The sequence below is a fragment of the Rhinopithecus bieti genome, unplaced genomic scaffold (assembly GCF_001698545.2).
Source record: "Rhinopithecus bieti isolate Rb0 unplaced genomic scaffold, ASM169854v2 scaffold_81282, whole genome shotgun sequence".
Classification (NCBI taxonomy): domain Eukaryota; kingdom Metazoa; phylum Chordata; class Mammalia; order Primates; family Cercopithecidae; genus Rhinopithecus; species Rhinopithecus bieti.
Window position 1 is genome coordinate 66,279 of NW_016830182.1, and position 20,006 is coordinate 86,284.

General features: G+C 43.1%; 1 protein-coding gene across 1 annotated transcript in view; it reads right to left on the bottom strand.

Annotated features, from left to right (window-relative positions):
• Window positions 1-20,006, bottom strand: part of POLR3A (RNA polymerase III subunit A) — a 50,913-nt gene that overhangs the window by 28,930 nt on the left and 1,977 nt on the right. Inside the window, exons 2-14 of the mRNA XM_017865203.1 lie at window positions 17,674-17,809; window positions 17,202-17,339; window positions 16,559-16,730; window positions 16,136-16,290; window positions 14,923-15,162; window positions 14,638-14,800; window positions 14,324-14,460; window positions 12,154-12,257; window positions 6,589-6,724; window positions 3,425-3,494; window positions 2,828-2,955; window positions 2,500-2,638; window positions 630-794 (exon numbers count right to left, since the gene is read on the bottom strand). Of these exons, the coding sequence (XP_017720692.1) occupies window positions 630-794; window positions 2,500-2,638; window positions 2,828-2,955; window positions 3,425-3,494; window positions 6,589-6,724; window positions 12,154-12,257; window positions 14,324-14,460; window positions 14,638-14,800; window positions 14,923-15,162; window positions 16,136-16,290; window positions 16,559-16,730; window positions 17,202-17,339; window positions 17,674-17,809 (1,883 nt within the window). The remainder of the gene's footprint in view (window positions 1-629; window positions 795-2,499; window positions 2,639-2,827; window positions 2,956-3,424; window positions 3,495-6,588; window positions 6,725-12,153; window positions 12,258-14,323; window positions 14,461-14,637; window positions 14,801-14,922; window positions 15,163-16,135; window positions 16,291-16,558; window positions 16,731-17,201; window positions 17,340-17,673; window positions 17,810-20,006) is intronic.

A 20,006-nucleotide genomic window follows, 5' to 3' on the forward strand; every position in this document is an offset into this window, starting at 1 on the left:
AAAAAAAAAAAAAAAAAAAAATCAAATACAAAAACTGGAGAATAAGAATGACAATACCCGTTAACAACAACTCTGAAAACAAGAAGAAAGTAGAGCAGTACCTCAAAATTCTGAGGGAAAATAATTTTCAATTTAAAATTGTATACCCAGGCAAGTATAAGAGTGGAATACAGATTTCTGGGGCATGCAAACATCACTTGACACATGGCACACTCAAAGCATGAGCAAACAAACAAAAAAAATAGAACAGTGAAAGCATAGTAGGCAAACACTGAGTAATTCTGGAGAACTGAATCATGGACAGCCCCAAGTGTTCTAGTGCTTTCACAGGTACCTTGGAAGCAGCCCATTAAGGATGTTTTATAATCTAACCCTGTCTGGAAGATGGTAGGGAGCTATTGCTGGTTTTGAGAAGAGAACTGAAAAGCAAATTCCAATCTGTTGTGAAACTATTCAGTAGAGTTAATTTCATTAATAACAGCACACATGATTTAGCCTGGAACAAGTATCTTCTTCTGTGTGTATATGTGTGGTGGGGATGAAATGGCAATAAAAGAACAAAATAACATAAACCCTTAAGACTCTAACAACTACAGCTTCAACTAAAAGGAGGATGCTGAGATACTCACACAGGTAGACAGGAGCCAGCCTGGCGAGCCGTGACATGGCATCCGCAGCTTCATTCTGTCCCCAGTCTCGCAGCAAAATGTAAAAAATATTGTTCTTGGATCCTGACCCTAGGGTTCCTTTGTCCATGCTGCCACTCATCAACTCACTGTTCTGAATTGTAACATCTGGAAGAATGATCATATATTTAGACAAACAATTATTTATTACTTTGCTTTAATTCCAAAATGAATTTGGGACAATTGAGAAAATATATTCCCATACTGACAGTTAAAGCAAAACAAATAGAAATTCTCCTCAACGTTTTTTTTTTTGGGGGGGGGGGGGCGATTAAAGGAAAACCTGGGAATTTTGAAAATATAAAACTCCAGTTATCGTGTAGTCCTAACCCTGAAATATACCAGTTGACCCTCACTCTCCTCATCTGTGAACTGTGGGTAACAGTATCAGGCACTTGTTAGCTTTATGTTATGGGATATTTTGAGCATCAGAGGAGACAACATACAGTGAAGTGCTCTATAAACAGTAAACAATTTATTACTCATATATTAAAAATGAACAAAGATACCATCATGTACAGCCTATACAACAACAAAATGAAATTCATATCCAAAAAGAAACAAAACATAGTCTAAAACAAGAAGCTGAAGTATTTTAAAGATCAGAGAGCATATTTCCAAAGAAATAAGCCTGAGGAGTATCAGTGCTCTTCAAAACATTTGCTCTTCATTAGAAGACAGCAGAAATCCTGACCTTCAGAAGAACTCTGCAACTCAGTTCTTTAGTACAGAGTCCTGGAGTTCCACTTCTAGTCCCGAGGTCTCGCTAGCAAAGCCCATTCTAAATCAGTACTACTCAAACTAGGCTGCTGGGGAACTGCTTGGTAGTGGTCTGGGTGAGCCAACGCGCTCACATCAGAAAAGTAACTCAATGGATGCTGGCTAAACAGCAGTGCTCTGTGGACTGCACTTTGGGTTGAACTGGTTTAGATGGACTCAGATGACCTGCATGTAAATTCTTTCCCTGGCTGGGTGTGGTGGCTCACACCTGTAATCCCAGCACTTTGGGGGGCTGAGGTGGGAGGATTGCTTGAGCCTAGGAGTTTGAGACCAACCTGGACAACGTATGGAGAACCTGTTCGTCTTAAAAAAAAAAAAAAATCAATCCAGGCTGGGTGCAGTGGTTCATGCCTATAATCCCAGTACTTTGGGAGGGCAAGGTGGATCACTTGAGGTCAGGAGTTCAAGACAAGCCTGGCCAACATAGTGAAACCCTGTCTGTACTAAAAACACAAAAATAAGCCAGGCGTGGTGGGTGCCTGTAATCCAAGCTACATGGGAGGCTGAGGCAGGAGAATCGCTTGAACCCAGTAGGCGGAAGTTGCAGTCAGTTCAGATCACGCCACTGCATTCCAGCCTGGGTGACAGAACGAGGCTCTGTCTCAAAAAAAAAAAAAAAAAAATTAAATGTCTTAAATAATAAAATCCTTGTTGATGACAAAAAAAAAAAAAAAAAAAAAAAATTAAATGTCTTTAAAATCCTTGTTGATGACCAAAAAAAAAAAAAAAAAGATGACAAAATAAAGACAAACTGTACTGACAAAAACTAGTCACTTAAGACAAAACACATTTAGAGAGAACATTCTAACCACTGCGTCACGTGTCTACATGATCTCTACTTTTAAGAGAAATGGGGAATTATATCTGAGAGAAGAAATACCAGCTACATTTTCCTGAAGAATAAACTTTCCACCTAAGGCTTAGAGAAACACTGAATTTGCTTGCTAAGTGAAGGTACCAGCAAAACTGACAACCAGCCACTTGCTTTTCTGTCCCGTCCTTCCTCCTCCCCACCCGAGTTCCATCCACTCACAGGAATCATTGGCACAGAGATCTTCCCCTTTGCCAGAGTACTGTTTGCCCTTGGTTCGCAGGTTGGCCCTCACTGGATTGTCATCGCTAGGCCTGAGGATGACACTGAAGATCTGCTTTCCGGTCCACAGGGTGACAGGCTGAGGGATGGGAGGAAGCCTGAGAGTCAGTGGGCTGAGCCTGGTCTCAATCCCCCTTCAGTAGACAAAACCAGATGGCCCAGGGACTGCACTCGAGCCTGGCACCAACACAGTTCCACTAACTTCACCAGTCCACCCACACGAACACATACACACACCTGTGCACTGACACACAGCTCCCGCACACACCTTTAGGATCGTAGGCGGTGGGAGGCGAACTTTAATTTTCTCATCCTTGCCAACCAGTATTGAAGCAATGATTTGGCAAGCCTTGGCTCGATCAAAGAAAGTGTCCTTGAGAGTGAGGAGATAGGCACCTAAGCATTAGGGACCAACACAAAACAAAGAAAAGGAATGAAATTGTGAGAATAGTGCAAGGTTTCAATTTTAAAATAAATGTGAACCATGACCAATAGCATGAATTAAAACAAACAGCCGCTTACTGGCTTTCTCCTTCAACTGGGATCTACCTCCACAGGAACATGACTTTGTTTTGTTCACTGCTATATCCCCAGGCAAAGGGGACAGATTCTAAGCCAGACACTAGGTTTACAAAATGCCCAGTCCATGAGAGGAGCTCACTAAAGACTTGCTGAATTAATGAATAACCAACCAATTAAAAAAAAAAAAACACACAAGGAGGTTCATGATCAAACTTAGTAAACAAAAATCCAAATTAAACACAGGCAATTAAATAGCTTTTCAAGTCATCACATGAATCACTATGAACGAGGAACACTGTGTTCCAGTCAGAAGTCTCCTTTCAAGTGAACTTCACCAACCCACCTGTTAGAAAATCCTGAATAGCAGCAATCAGTGGTTCCCCATTCCTCGGGGTTACAAGATTTGCTTTAGTCTGTAGGAAAAGTAAGTGCAGTCAGTTAGCTGTTCTTGGACGCATGATGCAGCCCAAAACCTGAATCACAAGGTGTTTGAATAGTTATGAACAAATACAGAGTAGCAGAAGGATGAGGCTGAGAAATGAAAGCCAGGGGTCTGAATCCCAGCTGTGTCACTAACTCCCAGTTCCTTTATCTGTCAAGGGGAGAGAAAAAAATACCAGCAAGATTGACCTAGGAGGTTCCTACCAACACCAAAATGAAATACCAGCTGAAGTTATTTCAGAATTCTATGAAAAACTACCCATGTAAGAAGATTTTATTGTTGTTTGTTTTTGAGACAGATTCTTGCCTATAGCCCAGGCTAGAGTGCAGTGGTGTAAATATGGCTCACTGCAGCCTCAACCTCGTGGGGCTCAAGCAATCCTCCCAGCTCAGCCTCCCAAGTAGCTGGGACTACAGGCCCACATCATCATGCCCAGCTAAGCTTTTGCATTTTTTTGTGGAGACGGGGTCTTACTTTGTTGCCCAGACTGGTCTCGAACTCCTGGGCTCAACTGATCCTCCTGCCTTGGCCTCCCAAAGTGCCGGTATTAGAGGCATAAGCTACTGCACCCAGCCCTATTGTTATTACTAAATGCACTTCTCCAAAGAAAATTCATTTCTGTGAATGAGGAGGAGCGTTGTTACCTCTGAAGTCAACCAATTCCACACTTATCCACAATAACAACAGACCTGCTAAATGTCCCTTGGTTAAAACATTAAATTCTAATAATAATCAATCCAATAACATAATTTAATTAAACATTTAATGAGGGCCTAGTTGGGCAAAAAAAGGTGTTAGGTAGTAAAACATAATTAACTCATGTAAAGAAGGCTCTGTGTGTATCAAGAGTACATCTGCTCTAATCTTGATGTGAAAATGCACATGTGTTTGTGGGTTTCCTGGGCCTTTTCACCCAGAAAGCAGGGTCCTCTCACACAAAGGCCTATTACCACCTACTTCTGAGCCACTATCCAAAGCAGGGACCCTTCAACCAGAGTGGGAGACAGCTGTTCAGCCAGATGTGCCTCTTCATTGCACACTGCCTGACTGCTCTTACTTCTGGTTTAGAGACTCTCTCTGAGTGGGATACAGGAAGTCTAGGGGTAGAAGCAGAGTGCAAGGGGCTGAGATTCATGAATTTTGAGAAAGTCTCCTGGGTAATTTGGGGCCACATCCAAATTAGAGCCCTATGAACTCCATTGAGAACAGCACCCTAAATCACAACGATAGGTATTTGCTCACTTGAAATTGAGGAAACTTGTCCACATGGTAACTAAGGATTCTTCTACCCTCAAATCCTTGGAGCCTTTGTTTTATTATTGCCATTTGTAACCAATGAAATATGTAGTTATAACACAATGTCCACAGTATGGATCCTCAACGGCAGAGTCAACAACGAAGTCTAAACAGTTGGTTGCAAGCTGATGGCTATTATTCCTAGCAGCATTCTAAACATTACTTTTGTAACAAAATAATATATGCTCATTATAGAAAATAAATCTAAGGCCAGGTGCAGTGGCTCACGCCTTTAATTCCAGAACTTTGGGAGGCCAAGGCGGGCAGATCGCCTGAGGTTGGGAGTTCCAGACCAGCCTGGCAAATGTGGTGAAACCCGGTCTCTCCTAAAAATACAGAATTAGCCAGGCATGGTGGCAGATGTCTGTAATCCCAGCTACTCAGGAGGCTGAGGCAGGAGAATCACTTGAACCTGGAAGGTGGAGGTTGCGGTGAGCCAAGATCACGCCATTGCACTCCAGCCTGGGCAACAAGGGTGAAACTCTGTCTCAAAAAAATAAATAAATAAAAAATAAAGAAAATAAATCTAAACATACAGACAACTTAAAACCCCAAAACTATGCATGTGATACTAAAAGCCTAAACCAAAACAAGTTTAAAAGCATCACATCAGAAATGGTTAAGTGTTTTTGGAGGTAGGGACACTTAACAACTCTAAGACTTACCAGTTCCTAATATAGGAAGCTGGAATACTGAAAAAAGAAAGCCTAAAGCTCTTAAATATTCAATAGCTGGGGATCATGAAGTTCAGGAGGGGAGAATCCTACACAGCAGGTGCCACGTCCCACTGTGTTATTGCTGGGTCAGGAGTGAATAGTACATGTAGTGCCAACAGGTTTGTTTGTTTTTTTTCTTTTGAGAGAGGGTCTTGCTCTGTTGCTCAGGCTGAACTGCAGTGGTGCAATCACAGCTCACTGCAGCCTCAACCTCCTGGGCCCAAGCAATCCTCCCACCTTAGCTTCCCAAGTAGCTGAGACTACAGGCGTGCACCACCACACCTGGCTAATTTTTGTAGTTTTTGTAGAGATGGAGTTTCGCCATGTTGTCCAGGCTGGTCTTGAACTCCCGAGCTCAAGTGAACCACCTGTCTAGGCTTCCCAAAGTGCTGGGATTACAGGCCTGAGCCACTGCGCCTGGCCTGTGCCGACAGTTAAAGCCCAACTGTAAGCTCCTTAACAGCAGGCATGTGCCTCGCTATCGCTGATCTCCTGAAGGACCTACTGGGTACTCCTTATGCATGTGTAAAATAAAATGGTGGTAAGAGTTATTATCATTACACATAATACTGCATCCTTTAAGAAGATGAAGCATGTAATATAGTTTAGGAAGATTTCTGTTCAAAATGTTCAATAAAATGTATTGGTGCTTAAAGAATCTTCAGCTACTGGAAAATTTACTTAGGTAGGACGTCTTCTTCCCTGGTTACATCCAACACGTATATTGATATATTCTTTTCGTACCTTGTCATAACTGGCCCTCATGTATACATTTTCTCCCAGAATCCATATTTATAGGCCAGAAAATCCCCTCAACACATCTGTTACAGACCCTAACTCATGTATACACTATAATTTCCAAGAGAGATTCTTCAAAGTCTCAAAAGAAACCAATAAAAAGAGAGATACATAGGCAGTTAGTGGTCGATTTAAGAACAGAAAGAGCCTGGCTTCTTTGGCATTGTTAGTTGTGGTGGTGTTTTCACATAAGTTCCCCTTTGCCTCCTTTCAAGGAGCTGTTATGCAAAAGCTGGGCTGTGCCACTCTACATACCCCCATCAGAACAAGGGCCTCTGCTTTAGCTTCTTCTGTTTGAGGAAGATGAAGGTTCATTTCGTCACCATCAAAGTCAGCATTGTAGGGTGTACAGACACACTCATTAAATCTGAAGGTCCGGTGGGGCTTGACCCTGGCCTGTGGAACACAAAACACAATACAACGCAACACAACACAACACAACACAACAAAACAAAACAGGAAGAGGACTTAGGCATTTATCCAAAAGCTCCTCGTTTTGAAACATTAAAAATGATTTCCTGGAAAACTGGGCACTGGCTTAAGAAAGTAGATTCCCAGTATGTTCTGTCGAGTGATATATATCATTTATGACTTATTCCCAGCCTGGCCAACATGGTGAAACCCCGTCTCTACTAAAAATACAAAAATTAGCCAGGCGTGGTGGCACACGCCCATAATCCTGGTTACTCGGGAGGCTGAGGCAGGAGAACTGCTTGAACCCAGGAGGCGGAGGTTGCAGTGAGCCAAGATCGTGCTATTGCACACCAGCCTGGGTGACAGAGCGAGACTCCATCTCAAAAAAAGAAGAACAAAAAAAAAGACTCATTCGAGAAGCTTTATTAGATTGAACCAAAGCAGTGAATTTCAACAAAGGTGCCAATGTGAAGGCTTCCACTGGCCAAGGATGTCATGGTTTCAAGTATCAAAAAGATAAACAGAAGTTGATTAAAATACACCAACTAAATAAAAACCCATGTGTTTATAATGACACTGAAAAAAGAGAAAGTCAAAACAAACAAAAAACCCCAACCAACCTAGTTGGAAGTTACTAAGCACTAACCCCCTTTTTTATTTGAGACAGAGTCTCACTCTATTACCCTGACTGGAGTGCAATGGCGCAATCTCGGCTCACTGCAACCTCTGTCTCCTGGGTTCAAGCAATTCTCCTGCCTCAGTCTCCTGAGTAGCTGGGATTACAGGTGAGCACTACCACGCCTAGCTAATTTTTGTATTTTAGTAGAGATGAGGTTTCACCATTGGTCTAGAACTCCTGACCTCATGATCCACCCACCTTGGCCTCTCAAAGTGCTGGGATTACAGGCATGAGCCACCGTGCCCACTCCTTTCTTTAAAAAAAATTTTTTTTTCCTAAGGACATGAACACAGGGGAGCACTAAGTTCTTACTACCCAAAATGACAATAAAGGAAAAAGACTTAACCATTTACACTGCCTTTGCTTTAAGAGCTGCTCCTCTGGGCAAGCAAACAGACCTAATTAACAAGGGGGTATTTTCCATTACAAGAATTCTAGATAATAAATGTGAAATGAATGATAGATTCAAAAAGTGAGCTTCCATTTTGTAGCTCAATAAAATAACACAGGCAATGATGATAAATGAATTAATTAAAATGAATTCACTGCTTGCATCTTGACTCAAACCACAAAAAAACATTTTTGAGACAAACGGGGAAATCTGAATATGAACCAGGGTATGGACCTGGCAAAGCGAAGAGATAGATGACTGTTAGTTTTGTTAGGTATGATTACAGCACCGTGGTTATGTAAGTTTTTCTTACAAATGTAAACTGAATACATATTGAAAACTGACACAGATGTGGGTTCATTGAAGAAAAATGGGAAAGACAAAACAAATGTGGCTAAATCTTGAAAATTATTGCATATAGAGGATGGGAATGTGTAAGTTCATTAGATCATTCTCTCTACTTTAGTGTACATTTGAAGCTTTTCTTTTTCTTTTTTTTGAGATGCAGTTTCGTTCTGTCACCCAGGCTGGAATGTAGTGGCGCAATCTTGGCTCACTGCAACCTCTGCTTCCTGGGTTCAAGTGATTCTCCTGCCTCAGTCTCCCAAGTAGCTGGGATTACAGGCACGAGCCACCACACTCGGCTAATTTTTTGTATTTTAGTAAAGATGGGGTTTCATCATGTTGTCCAGGTTGGTCTCAAACTCCTGACCTCAAGTGATCCACCCACCTTGGCCTCCCAGAGTGCTGGGATTACAGGCACCTGGTCTCAAAATTTTCAAACAAAAAAAATTTCTACTTTTTTTTTAGAGACAGGGTCTCATTATGTTGCCCAGGCTGGAGTGCAGCGGCTAGTGATCATAGCACACTGTAGCCTTGAACTCCCAGGCTCACGCGATCCTCCTGCCTCAGCCTCCTGAGTAGCTGGGGCTACAGGTGTGTGCCATTGCCAGTCAAAAAAAACTAATAATTATATTTTGTAATATTCCAAAGCCAAGCAAAACGTTCCAGAAAGAGAAAGCTGTAGTTAACGCTCTACATTCTCACAATCATAATCCCATAATCACAAACTACTTCTTAGTTATTTCTACTGTTAGGTAAACAGACTGATATAATGTGTCCAGACTACTCCAAAATGAATCTAGAAAAAAATATTACCATAAGAGGCTGCTTAAACAGTTTGCAAAGGCTCATGGATTAACAGCTTTACAGATAGGAGAATCTATGAATATTGAACAAATTGAAGCTGTATCTCATTTCCATTTTAAATCTCCAGAAAAAGGGACTGCTGCTGTCGCAAAACTAAATCACCAAAAATATACGGTTTAAGGTCTTAGTTGGAGGACTACTGTAAAGAAAAAATCTTTTAAGCATTTTAGTTGCTTAGTTAATATGCAAAGTTAAATCAAAAGTCAATTTTCTGGCTGGGCACAGTGGGTCATACCTATAATCCCAGCACTCTGGGAGGATCCATTGAGCATAGGAGATTGCAACCTGTCTGGGCAATACACCAAGACCTCAGCTCTACTTAAAAAAAAAAAAAAAAAAGGCTGAGCACGGTGGCTTCTGTTTGTCATCTCAGCACTTTGGGAGGCCCAGGTGGGTAAATCACTTGAGGTCAAGAGTTTGAGACCAGCCAGGCCAACATGGTGAAATCCTGCCTCTACTAAAAATACAAAAATTAGTGGAGTGTGGTGGCATGCACCTGTAACCCCAGCTACTTGGGAGGCTGAGGCAGGAGACTCACTTGAACCCAGAAGGCAGAGGCTGCTCTGAGCCAAGACTGCGCCACTGCACATCTTGCCTGGGCAACAGAGTGAGACTCTGTCTCAAAAAGAAGAGCTGGCCATCATGGCACATGCCTGTAGTCCTAGCTACGGCAGGCTGAGGTGGGAGGATCTCTTGAGCCGAGGCAGTAAAAGCTGCAATGAGCCAGATTGTGCCACCGCACTCTAGCCTGGGTAACAGAGTGAGACTGTCTCCAAAAAAAAAAAAAGTCAATTTTCTGCCATACCTATTTTACATAAGTTTGTGCACACAACACATATACGTGTATGTTTTTGTGAAATCATGCGAGTCACTTTCAATTAAATCCTCTCTTAGTGTTTTGTATGAATATTACATTGCAAATATTAAAAATTTAATATAAAAAATATTAAAGCTTACTAAAAGGAAGCTTGAAATTAAAAAGTTTCACCCAAACTAAAATGTGAGAGAAGAGGGAGACCGATAGTTATGAAAGCTTGGGCCAGGTGTGGGTGCTGCTCACACCTATAATCCCAGAACTTTGGGAGGCAGAAGGAGGATCGCTTGAGCCCAGGAGTTCCAGACTAGCTTGGGCAAAATAGTGAGACCCCTGTCTACCAAAAAAAAACAAAAAAAAAAAAAAAAATTAGCCCAGGTTTGGTGGTAAACATGTCCGTGGTCCAGCTACCCTTGGGAGGTTGAGGTGAGAGGCTGCTTGGGCTGGGAGGTCCAAGGTTGCAGTGAGTCTGTGATTGTGTCACTGCACGTCCAGCCCTAGGTGACAGAGCAAAGACTCTGTCTCCAAAAAACAAAAAAAAAAAAAAAAAAAAAAAGGTTATGCACTTGAGATAACAGGCAATTTTAATTTTAGAAATCCAGAGTTTAGCACTGAACCAGATTCATGGCAAATTTCTACATAATGGGAAAATTAAAAAAGCAGTCCTACTCACCAGAATGACAGCCATAAATGGCCTCCAATTTGTGGCAGTGAGGGCTGCCGGTTGAATAGCACCACATCTCCATCCAATGAGGTGCCTCTCTACGATGTCCACCATACCTTGAGCTCTTGAGCCATCTCTTTCTCGATTCCATATTATCAAAACCTGAATGTGCAACATAAACATAATCTGTGAAAACAAAGCATCTTCTCCGACCAAGTTTTCTCCCTCTTTAGATCAGGATTCAATGTTTAATATGTTATTTCATCAAATCTTAAGAAAAGCCTCTGTTTTAATTGTCCATTATAGGTTTACATGCCAAGAAAAAGCTCCCTAATTAAACTATGACCAGGGTGGGCGAGGTGACTCACTCTTGGTAATCCTCAAGACACTTTGGGGAGGCTGAAGATCGGGTGGATTGCTGATCCGCAAGACGATAGCAGAACAGACTGGGGCAATACTGTGAGAACCTTGTCTCTACAAAAAATACAAAAATTAGCCCAAGCGTGGTGGGGTGGTGTGCTGCACTGTAATCTCATCTAGTTTGGGAAAGGCTAAGGGTGGGACGGAAATCACCTGCCATAGGAGGTGGAGACTGCAGTGGAGCCACGATTGTGCCTTGGCACTCCAGCCCTGAGTGACAGAGTTAAGACCTCATCCAAAAAACAAAAAACAAAAAGACAAAAAGCTATTGATAAATTATCTTAAGATATATTCCAGCAGGCGTGGTGGCTCATGCCTGTAATCCCAGCACTTTGGGAGGCTGAGGGCAAGTGGATCACAAGGTCAGGAGTTCGAGACCAGCCTGGCCAACATGGTGAAACCCCGTCTCTACTAAAAATACAAAAATTAGCCAGGTGCGGTGGCGGGTGCCTGTAATCCCAGTCACTCGGGATACTGAGGCAGGAGAATTGCTTGAACCCAGGAGGCAGAAGCTGCAGTGAGTCGAGATTGCACCATTGCACTCCAGCCTGGGTGACAGAGCAAGACTCAGTCTTGAAAAAAGAAAAAAGATATATCCTAATTTTAGAAATGCTAAAAGCCCTCAGAGCCTAGGTGACACAGGCAATGATCCACTTTATATATTTATTGTATTTCTGAGACAGAGTCTTGCTCTGTCACCCAGGCTGGAGTGCAGCAGTGTGATCTCAGCTCACTGTAACCTCTGCCTCCTGGGTTCAAGCGATTCTTGTGCCTCAGCCTCCTGAGAATCTGGGACTACATACATGCGCCACCTCGCCTGGCTAATTTTTGTATTTTTAGTAGAAAAGGGGTTTCACCATGTTGGCCAGGCTGGTTTGAAGTCCTGGCCTCAAGTGATCTGCCCACAGCCTCCCAAAGTGCTGGGATTACAGGTGTGAGCCACCAAGCCCAGCCATAATGATCCACTTTAGACTTTAGTATCCATGGTATTTTGTCCTCCTGGATCCAATAACATTACAAGCCTGAGTACAAAGGAGAATTTCATGTATATTGAACGACTGAACAGAGCAAATGACATACCTCGGCTCACGGAAATTTAAACAGATATTTTCCACATGCCAAAATGTCACACAAACTGTATTCTGGATTGCATTCTGTGACTGAGTGTGACCACAGTGAACTTTGCCATGAAAAGGTAGTTAAATCCAACTAGATTGGGAAAAGATTACCTTTTCATCTGTGTATGTCTCTGCTGAATGAAGTTTGCTCCCGGGTGAACCTCGGGCCCGTTTTGAACCAGTTTCCTCAAGAAACTGATGTTTGCTTTGTTTACCTGTATCAGGGAAAAACCACAATGTTACTCTCAGGTATCTAGAAGCTAACAAATGATACTGAAATATGTCTTAATCTTTACTTTCCCTGTACAGATTCTAGGAGAAAGAGAGGCATCCTGGGCAGTCTGCTGCCTATCGTCTTGAGTATAATGTGAACAATGGACTGGCAAACAAGCCCCCAGCTTCCAGTGTCAACTCAGCTGTTTGCTCACTGGGTAACATGGTCAAGTCCTTTCCTGGTGCTTGGTTTCCTCACTGGTAAAACGGGTAGGCTAGATTGATCTATAGGGACCTTCTGTGATCCGAGAAACAGGTGGCAACTCGATCTGCAATAACTTACTGGGGTCTTGTAAGGTTTAAAAGTTGTGACACCAGCACTACAAGCCCTGGTTTGCATTGAATGTGTTCTGCAACCTCTTAAACAATTGTCTTGTGGGACACCATTCTGGAGAAATAAACTCTTGGATCATTAGTAACTCAACTGAGGACACACGACGCAAGCTGACCAGGAACATCTATGATCTGGGCTAACTGTGAGTCTCACAGGTAAAGCCAATCAATACTCTCTTGTTAGCATGATGCCCTTCTGTTATTTAGACCTCAATTAAAAAAAAAAAAAAAAAAAAGAAAGTACGGGCTGGGTGCCGTGGTTCATTCCTATAATCCCAGCACTTTGGGAGGCCAAGGCAAGTGGATCTCTTAAGGTCAGAAGTTCGAGACCAGCCTGGCCAACATGATGAAACCCCATCTCTACTAAGAATACAAAAACTAGCTGGGCGTGGTGGTGGGTGCCTGTAATCCCAGCTACTCAGGAGGCTGAGGCAGGAGAATCACTTGAACCCAGGAGGTGGAGGTTGCAGTGAGCCAAGATTGTGCCACTGCACTCTAGCCTGGGCAATAGAGTGAGATTCAGTCTCAAAAAAAAAAAAAAAAAAAAAAAAGTAGTGCTGGGCATAGGGCCCTGTAATCTCAGTGACTTTCAGTGACTTGGGAGGCTAAGGTGGGATGATCACTTGAGGCTGGGAGTTCAAGACCAGCCTGGGCAACATACTGAGAATCCTGTCTCTAAAAAAATTTTTTAAAAATTAGTTGGGCATAGTGGTGTGCACCTGCAGTCCTAGCTACTCGGGAGGCTGAGGTGTAAGAATGGCTTGAGGCCAGGAGTTTGAGGTTATAGTGAACTATGAACACACCACTGCACTTCGGCCTGGGGGGCAGAGGGAGAGTCTATTTTTTAAAAAAAAAAAAAAAAAAGCCTTTCTCGGCATGCAGCAATAGCCTTAAAATGTTCAAATGCTGTGACTCAGTGATTGTAAGGTTTTAAGAATAAAAACCTATCCCAAGGATATTAACTAGGGGTAATGTTTACCATTCAGTTAGTTTAAAATATGAGGTATGAACCAACATAGAAAAGTGTCTTAAGTTTTTTTTCTTTTCTTTTTTTAAGACAGGGCTGGGAGTTCAAGACCAGCCTGGGCAACAAACTGAGAATCCCATCTCTAAAAAAATTGTTTTAGAATTTTTCACCAGGCTAGAGTGCATTGGCATGACCTTGGCTCACAACCTCCACCTCGCATGCTCAAGCAATCCTTCCACCTCAGTCTCCCCAGTAGCTGGGACCACAGGTGCCTGCGACCACTCCTGGCTAATTTTTTGTATTTTTGGTAGAGACAAGGTTTTCACTGTGTTGCCCAGGTTGGGTCTTGAACTCCTGGGCTCAGATGATCTACCTGCCTTGGCCTCCCTAAGTGTTGGGATTACAGGTGTTAGCCACCATGCTCGGTCAAGATGTTATTACTTGCAAAAAAGCATTGCAAAAAAGTATAGCATATATGTGAGTATATACACATGAAGCCAGAAACAACTGTGGCTGCAGATGGTTTAGAGAATATATACCACCATATATGTATAAAACAAACTAGGAAGACACGTACACTCATATAAACCAAACTGTAGGTCGAGTGGGTTACTGGGGACTTTCTACTGCCTGTTGTTTGCAATACCAAAATATAATGTAAAAGACTGAATTTAAAACAACGAATTGAGCAGCTGAGTGGTCACTTACCTTCTCAGGAAAAGTTAGAATTTTGGCCACATGAACTGGCACAGCTACCTCATCAATCCGGAGGTTGGGGTCAGGTGAGATGACTGTTCTGCCAGAAAAATCCACTCTCTTTCCTGAGAGATTTCCTCTAAATCGACCTAAATAGCCAAAAACATGTCATAGGTCCCCATGGCATACCATGTGCTGATGGAAATAATAAGAACAGAGAGACTGAGGAAAGCCTGTGACCTCCAACCAGAGAAGCTGGACAGACATTCTACGAAAATGAACCAAAGAGAGCAGGCCGGCTTCTGCACATCTTCTGGGAAACCTACCCTGTTTTCCCTTCAGGCGTTGGACGAAGCCTCTGGTCCACTTCTTTGGTGCCATGTTGAGGGGAATACCCGAGAGCTCACTGTTAATGTAGAGGGCACACTGCAGCTGCAGGAAATCCCAGTCCTCCATGATCATCTGGGTCTTGGCTCCTGAGATCCGATGCTAAAACCAGCACAGCCCGAACAGACACAAACCTGGTCAGTTTGAGTTTTCTCACATTTTCTTGACCAGAAGTTCTTGGATAGATATACTACGAAACTTACAAGCTAATGGGAGGCACTGACCTTTTTAATAACATCGTTTAGGAAAATGATTTCTGTCAATTTCATTGTCAGATCATCTTCATTGGTGCCAGACTTCAAATCACTCACAACGGAGGGTCTGATACACAAAGGAGGCACCAAAAGTCGTGTGAGAATCAAATCAGACGGCTTTCCAGCTTCTGGGTTCATCAGAAGTAGAGGAACATCTTCAGCTGGGATTCGTTTAAATAAATTCAGAACTACTAAGGGATTCAAGTTTTCCTATGGAAACGAAGAAAGGCAGAAATGGAGATACTATATCAGTTTTCCATAGCTTTGGCAAGGTTTTCCTTCACCATGTTTTCTAACCTATCTGTCACTTAAGATAAGTGACAACAGAGATTTCTATGGATGACATGCTATGCTGCAAGAGCCTTAAAAATGTGTATGTCTTTTATTCCAATTTTCAAGCCAAAATTCCACTTGTCATAATTATTCCCAAGGGTGTAACTTCAGAAATGAACACAAAAATTTAGCTACAAGAATGCTCACAAAAGCTGTTTTTTTGGTTGTTATTTTTTATCCATGTGAGAGAATAGGAAGGTAATAAAAACTGTTCTTAACAGCGAAAAGTTGGAAATAGCCTGACAATTTACTGGCTACATAAAATCATGGTATATCCATATGTGGAAAAGCAGCAAGCCATTGGAAAAAAAAAAGAAAGATACTAGACAAACATAGCAATTGACATAAAAAATGTTCATAAAATACTGGCAGCTGGAGGCTGGGCGCAGTGGCTCAGGCCTGTAATCCCAGTACTTTGGGAGGCCGAGGCAGGCAGATTACATGAGGTCGGGAGTTTGAGACCAGCCTGACAAACATGGAGAAACCCCATCTCTACTAAAATACAAAATGAGCTGGGCATGGTGGCACATGCCTGTAATCCCAGCTACTTGGGAGGCTGAGGCAGGAGAATTGTGGGAGGCTGAGGCAGGAGAATTGTTTGAACCTTGGGTGTAGAGGTTGCAGTGAGCCAAGATTTGCACCACTTCACTCCAGCCTGGGTGAAAGAGCGAGACTCCATCTTTGTCTCAAAAAAAAAACCATAAACAAAAACAGAAGAATTACTGGAGAGCTGTCAAACCTAACTGGACCTCTCATTTTGGAAGAGAGTGGGTGTCTAGGGGTGGGGTGGAGGTGGGGGAGGGAGTGTGTGTGTGACAGGCGGAAGGTGGGCATGCATTCTCAGGCTCACCTGTGCCCTTCCCAGCAGAGGCTCCACTTCTTTATTATGTTCAATGGCTGTTTCAAAAGACTGAAGGAAATTTGATACAATGGGATCCACCACTTTTTTGTTGGTCTTGTATTTCTCATGAATTATCTTCAGTAATCCACACTTCTTTACAGTACCTATAAGGATTAATTTATTTACCAAGAACTAAAAAATTAGGTTCTCAGATGGGCCAGAGGTTGTAGTTTGGTTAACAAAAAGTACTGAAACTACTATAGCAGTGAAAGATGAGAGGTCCATTTCGTAATAGGACATCAGTTGTTGGGCTCTTAAGCCTAATTTATAAGGAGAAAAACTGACTCCAGAACATTATGTAAACCTAATAAACTAAACAGAAGACAGTGAGTGAAAAGGGCTATCGTTTAGCCTTCTGTGCATTCCACTCACCATTAAAAGCGCCACAGTGATGGCAGATGTTTTTCTTTCGGCACTTGTCAGAGATTTTCTTCTTCAGTCCTCGCTTCTGAAGGTAGGTCAGGCCGGGCCTCTTTAAATAGTCCAGAAACTGCTTCTTCTCCTCTTGGGACAACATGATGTGGCAGCAGGTTTTGCAGATCATCTTTTTCAAATTAAGCAAGACAGATAAAAGCATAAGGAAGAATGAAAAATTCTTTTCTTTTAAAAATGCCATCGCCCTGTCTTGTACCCTTAACTGAGTGACCATACACACAGATCTGCAAATGGCTCTATACTATAGATATGCATAGAGAGGAAGCCTGTGTTCACCAGATGAGCAGTACTCATGGCCAGTAGCCAGACTTTGTTAACTTTATTTTTTTCTTTGTGCTATTCTGTATTGTCTGAATTACCACTATTGTTATTTTTTTAACAACACATATCTACTATTTATCAAGATAAATAAATAATCCTTGTGTGGCTTCATGTAGTGTGAGATGAAAATATTATGTATTTAGTATAAAAGAGTCCCCTAGATGTATCCCCCATCACTCATAGTTCCTAAATTCATTCTAGCATCCCTGACCAATCACTCCAGAACTTATGTCTTGGAAATCAGCACCTGTGTGCTTACCTGTAAGATGCCTATGACTGCTCTGAAGTACCCTACATGAAAACACGGCAACTCCAGGTCAATATACCCATAGTGGCCTAGACAGTCAGCCAGGTTTTTCCCACAGGTTTCACATGGACGATCCTTCTCACTCGTACCCTTTGAAAAAAAGCACACCCAATGATCAACACAGACTGCTGGATGGGAAAGAGGGCCCAGCCATCATGCCTGGCCAGGTGACACAGAATCATTTCGTTTGCTTTTTAAATCTCCTTTCTGAGATCACTTCCCACTGTTTTTCTTTTTCTTTAATTTTCATGACTCAGAATCAGAATCAGGTTGCTGACTAAAGGCTGGAGTTCTCGACCTAGTCTGATATGTGCAGTGGGAGTTGGGGAGATGGAAGGAAGCCCCTGCTCCTTTCAATCTGGTAAGCCACCAGATTTATCAGCACGGCAAGACACAGGTACCGGGAGGGGTCAGGAGGCCTTACCATCCTATGGTCGAGCACCCCATATAGCAAGGGGGCATGTTGGTTGTCCTGGCTGTAGAGGTTCTTACTCACAACTTGGATGTGTGCCTGCTGACGCATCTCCTCAGGTGACTTCATTCCAAAACAGATGTGGCTTCTGGAATGGGAAGAAAAAGGTGAAAATTACAGCTAAACCCATCACCAAAAATTTCTATTACATACATAGCCCACCATAACCAACCTATCCTTCCAACTATCTCCACTGGCTTTTCCTACCAGTATTAAATATATTCAACCCTCTCTCATTTTTCCTTCACAAACATCCCTTCATTTTACTGGAATCCAGTTCCTATTCTCACCATCAAAGGAACAGTGCTCACCAAGGCCACGTAGACAACCTGCCTGCCGCTGAATCCAATAAGAACGTCCTCATTTTACCTCTGCAGCACTGGTAGCACCCTGCCCAATCTTGAAGTGCTTTTCTCTGGGCTTTGGTGACATCATACACTCTTTGAGTTTTCTTCTTCCCTTCTCTGGCTGCTCCTTGTACAGTCTCTTTTGAGGTCTTTTCTTTTACTGCTATCCCTTAAATATTGGTGTACTGCACCATCTAGCATTACAAACTTCATCCTCTTATCTTCTTATCCTACACATTCTCCTGAGTGATCATGCCACTCACATACATGTTGATGCCTATCAAATCTATCTCTGTAGGCCAGCTACTGCTACCCAACTGGACATCTGTACAGACAACTCCTGCTGGACAGTTCCACCTAGATATCTCACAGGCACTTCAAACCGTACACATTGAAAACAGACCCCAGGCCGGGCGCGGTGGCTCAAGCCTGTAATCCCAGCACTTTGGGAGGCCGAGACGGGCGGATCACAAGGTCAGGAGATCGAGACCATCCTGGCTAACCCGGTGAAACCCCGTCTCTACTAAAAAAATATAAAAAACTAGCCGGGTGAGGTGGTGGGCGCTTGTAGTCCCAGCTACTCGGGAGGCTGAGGCAGGAGAATGGCGTAAACCCGGGAGGCGGAGCTTGCAGTGAGCTGAGGTCCGGCCACTGCACTCCAGCCTGGGCGACAGAGCCAGACTCCGTCTCAAAAAAAAAAAGAAAACAGACCCCAATACTTTTTCTCCCATATCTGTCCTTTCATTCATTTTTCCAACAAACTGGCTATTTCCTATGTGCCAGGCACCATCTTAGAGGCTGCGGATACAGATTAGCTAAGTCAGACAAGGTCCCTGCCAACACAGAGCTCACAGGTCAGGATGGAAAAGACAGACCACAAACAAACAAATACACAAATGTGAACACATGCAGAAGTGATGTAAGCAGTAGAGCCTGAGGAATTACTTTATGTTGCATGGTCAGAAAGCCTTGCTGTAAAACTGACAATCAGAAGGAAGAGCATCTGAAGTGGAGAGAATGACTAGGGCCAGGATCCTGGGACTGACACACGCTTGGCATTTTCAAGGAACAAAATGAAATCAGTATATACTGGAGCATAGAGAGCTAATAGTACAAGATGAAGTCAGGAAAGCATACAGGAGCTAAAGCATGAGAGCTTGGGAACTTTGGTAGGGAATTTATTTAAATAATGTAAATGCGGCCGGGTGCAGTAGCTCATGCCTGTAATCCCAGCACTTTGGCAGGCTGAGGCAGGTGGATCACAAGGTCAGGAGATCAAGACCATCCTGGGTAACATGGTGAAACCCTGTCTCTACTAAAAATACAAAAATTTGCTGGGTGTGGTGGCACACACAATGGAAAGTTGCTAGAGGATTTTTTCTTTTTTTTTTTGAGACGGAGTCTTGATCTGTCGCCCAGGCTGGAGTGCAGTGGTATGATCTCAGCTCACTGCAACCTCCACCTCTGGGTTCAAGCGATTCTCCTGCCTCAGCCTCCCAAGTAGCTGGTGTTACAGGCATGTGCCACTGCACCCGGCTAATTTTTGTATTTTTAGTAGAGATGAGGTTTTACCATGTTTGCCAGTCTGGTCTTGAACTTCTGACCTCATGATCTGCCTCCCATGGCCTCCCAAAGTGCTGGGATTACAAACGTGAGCCACCACTCCCAGCCTCTGCTAGAGGATTTTAAACTAAATTGACAATACCCCTAATTTGCACTTTGACAGAAGCACTTGATCTGTTTTGTGAGAATGTATTGGCCGGGCGCGGGGGCTCACGCCTGTAATTCCAGCACTTTGGGAGGCCGAGGCGGGCGGATCACAAGGTCAGGAGATCGAGACCACGGTGAAACCCCGTCTCTACTAAAAATACAAAAAATTAGCCGAGCGCGGTGGCGGGCGCCTGTAGTCCCAGCTACTCATGAGGCTGAGGCAGGAGA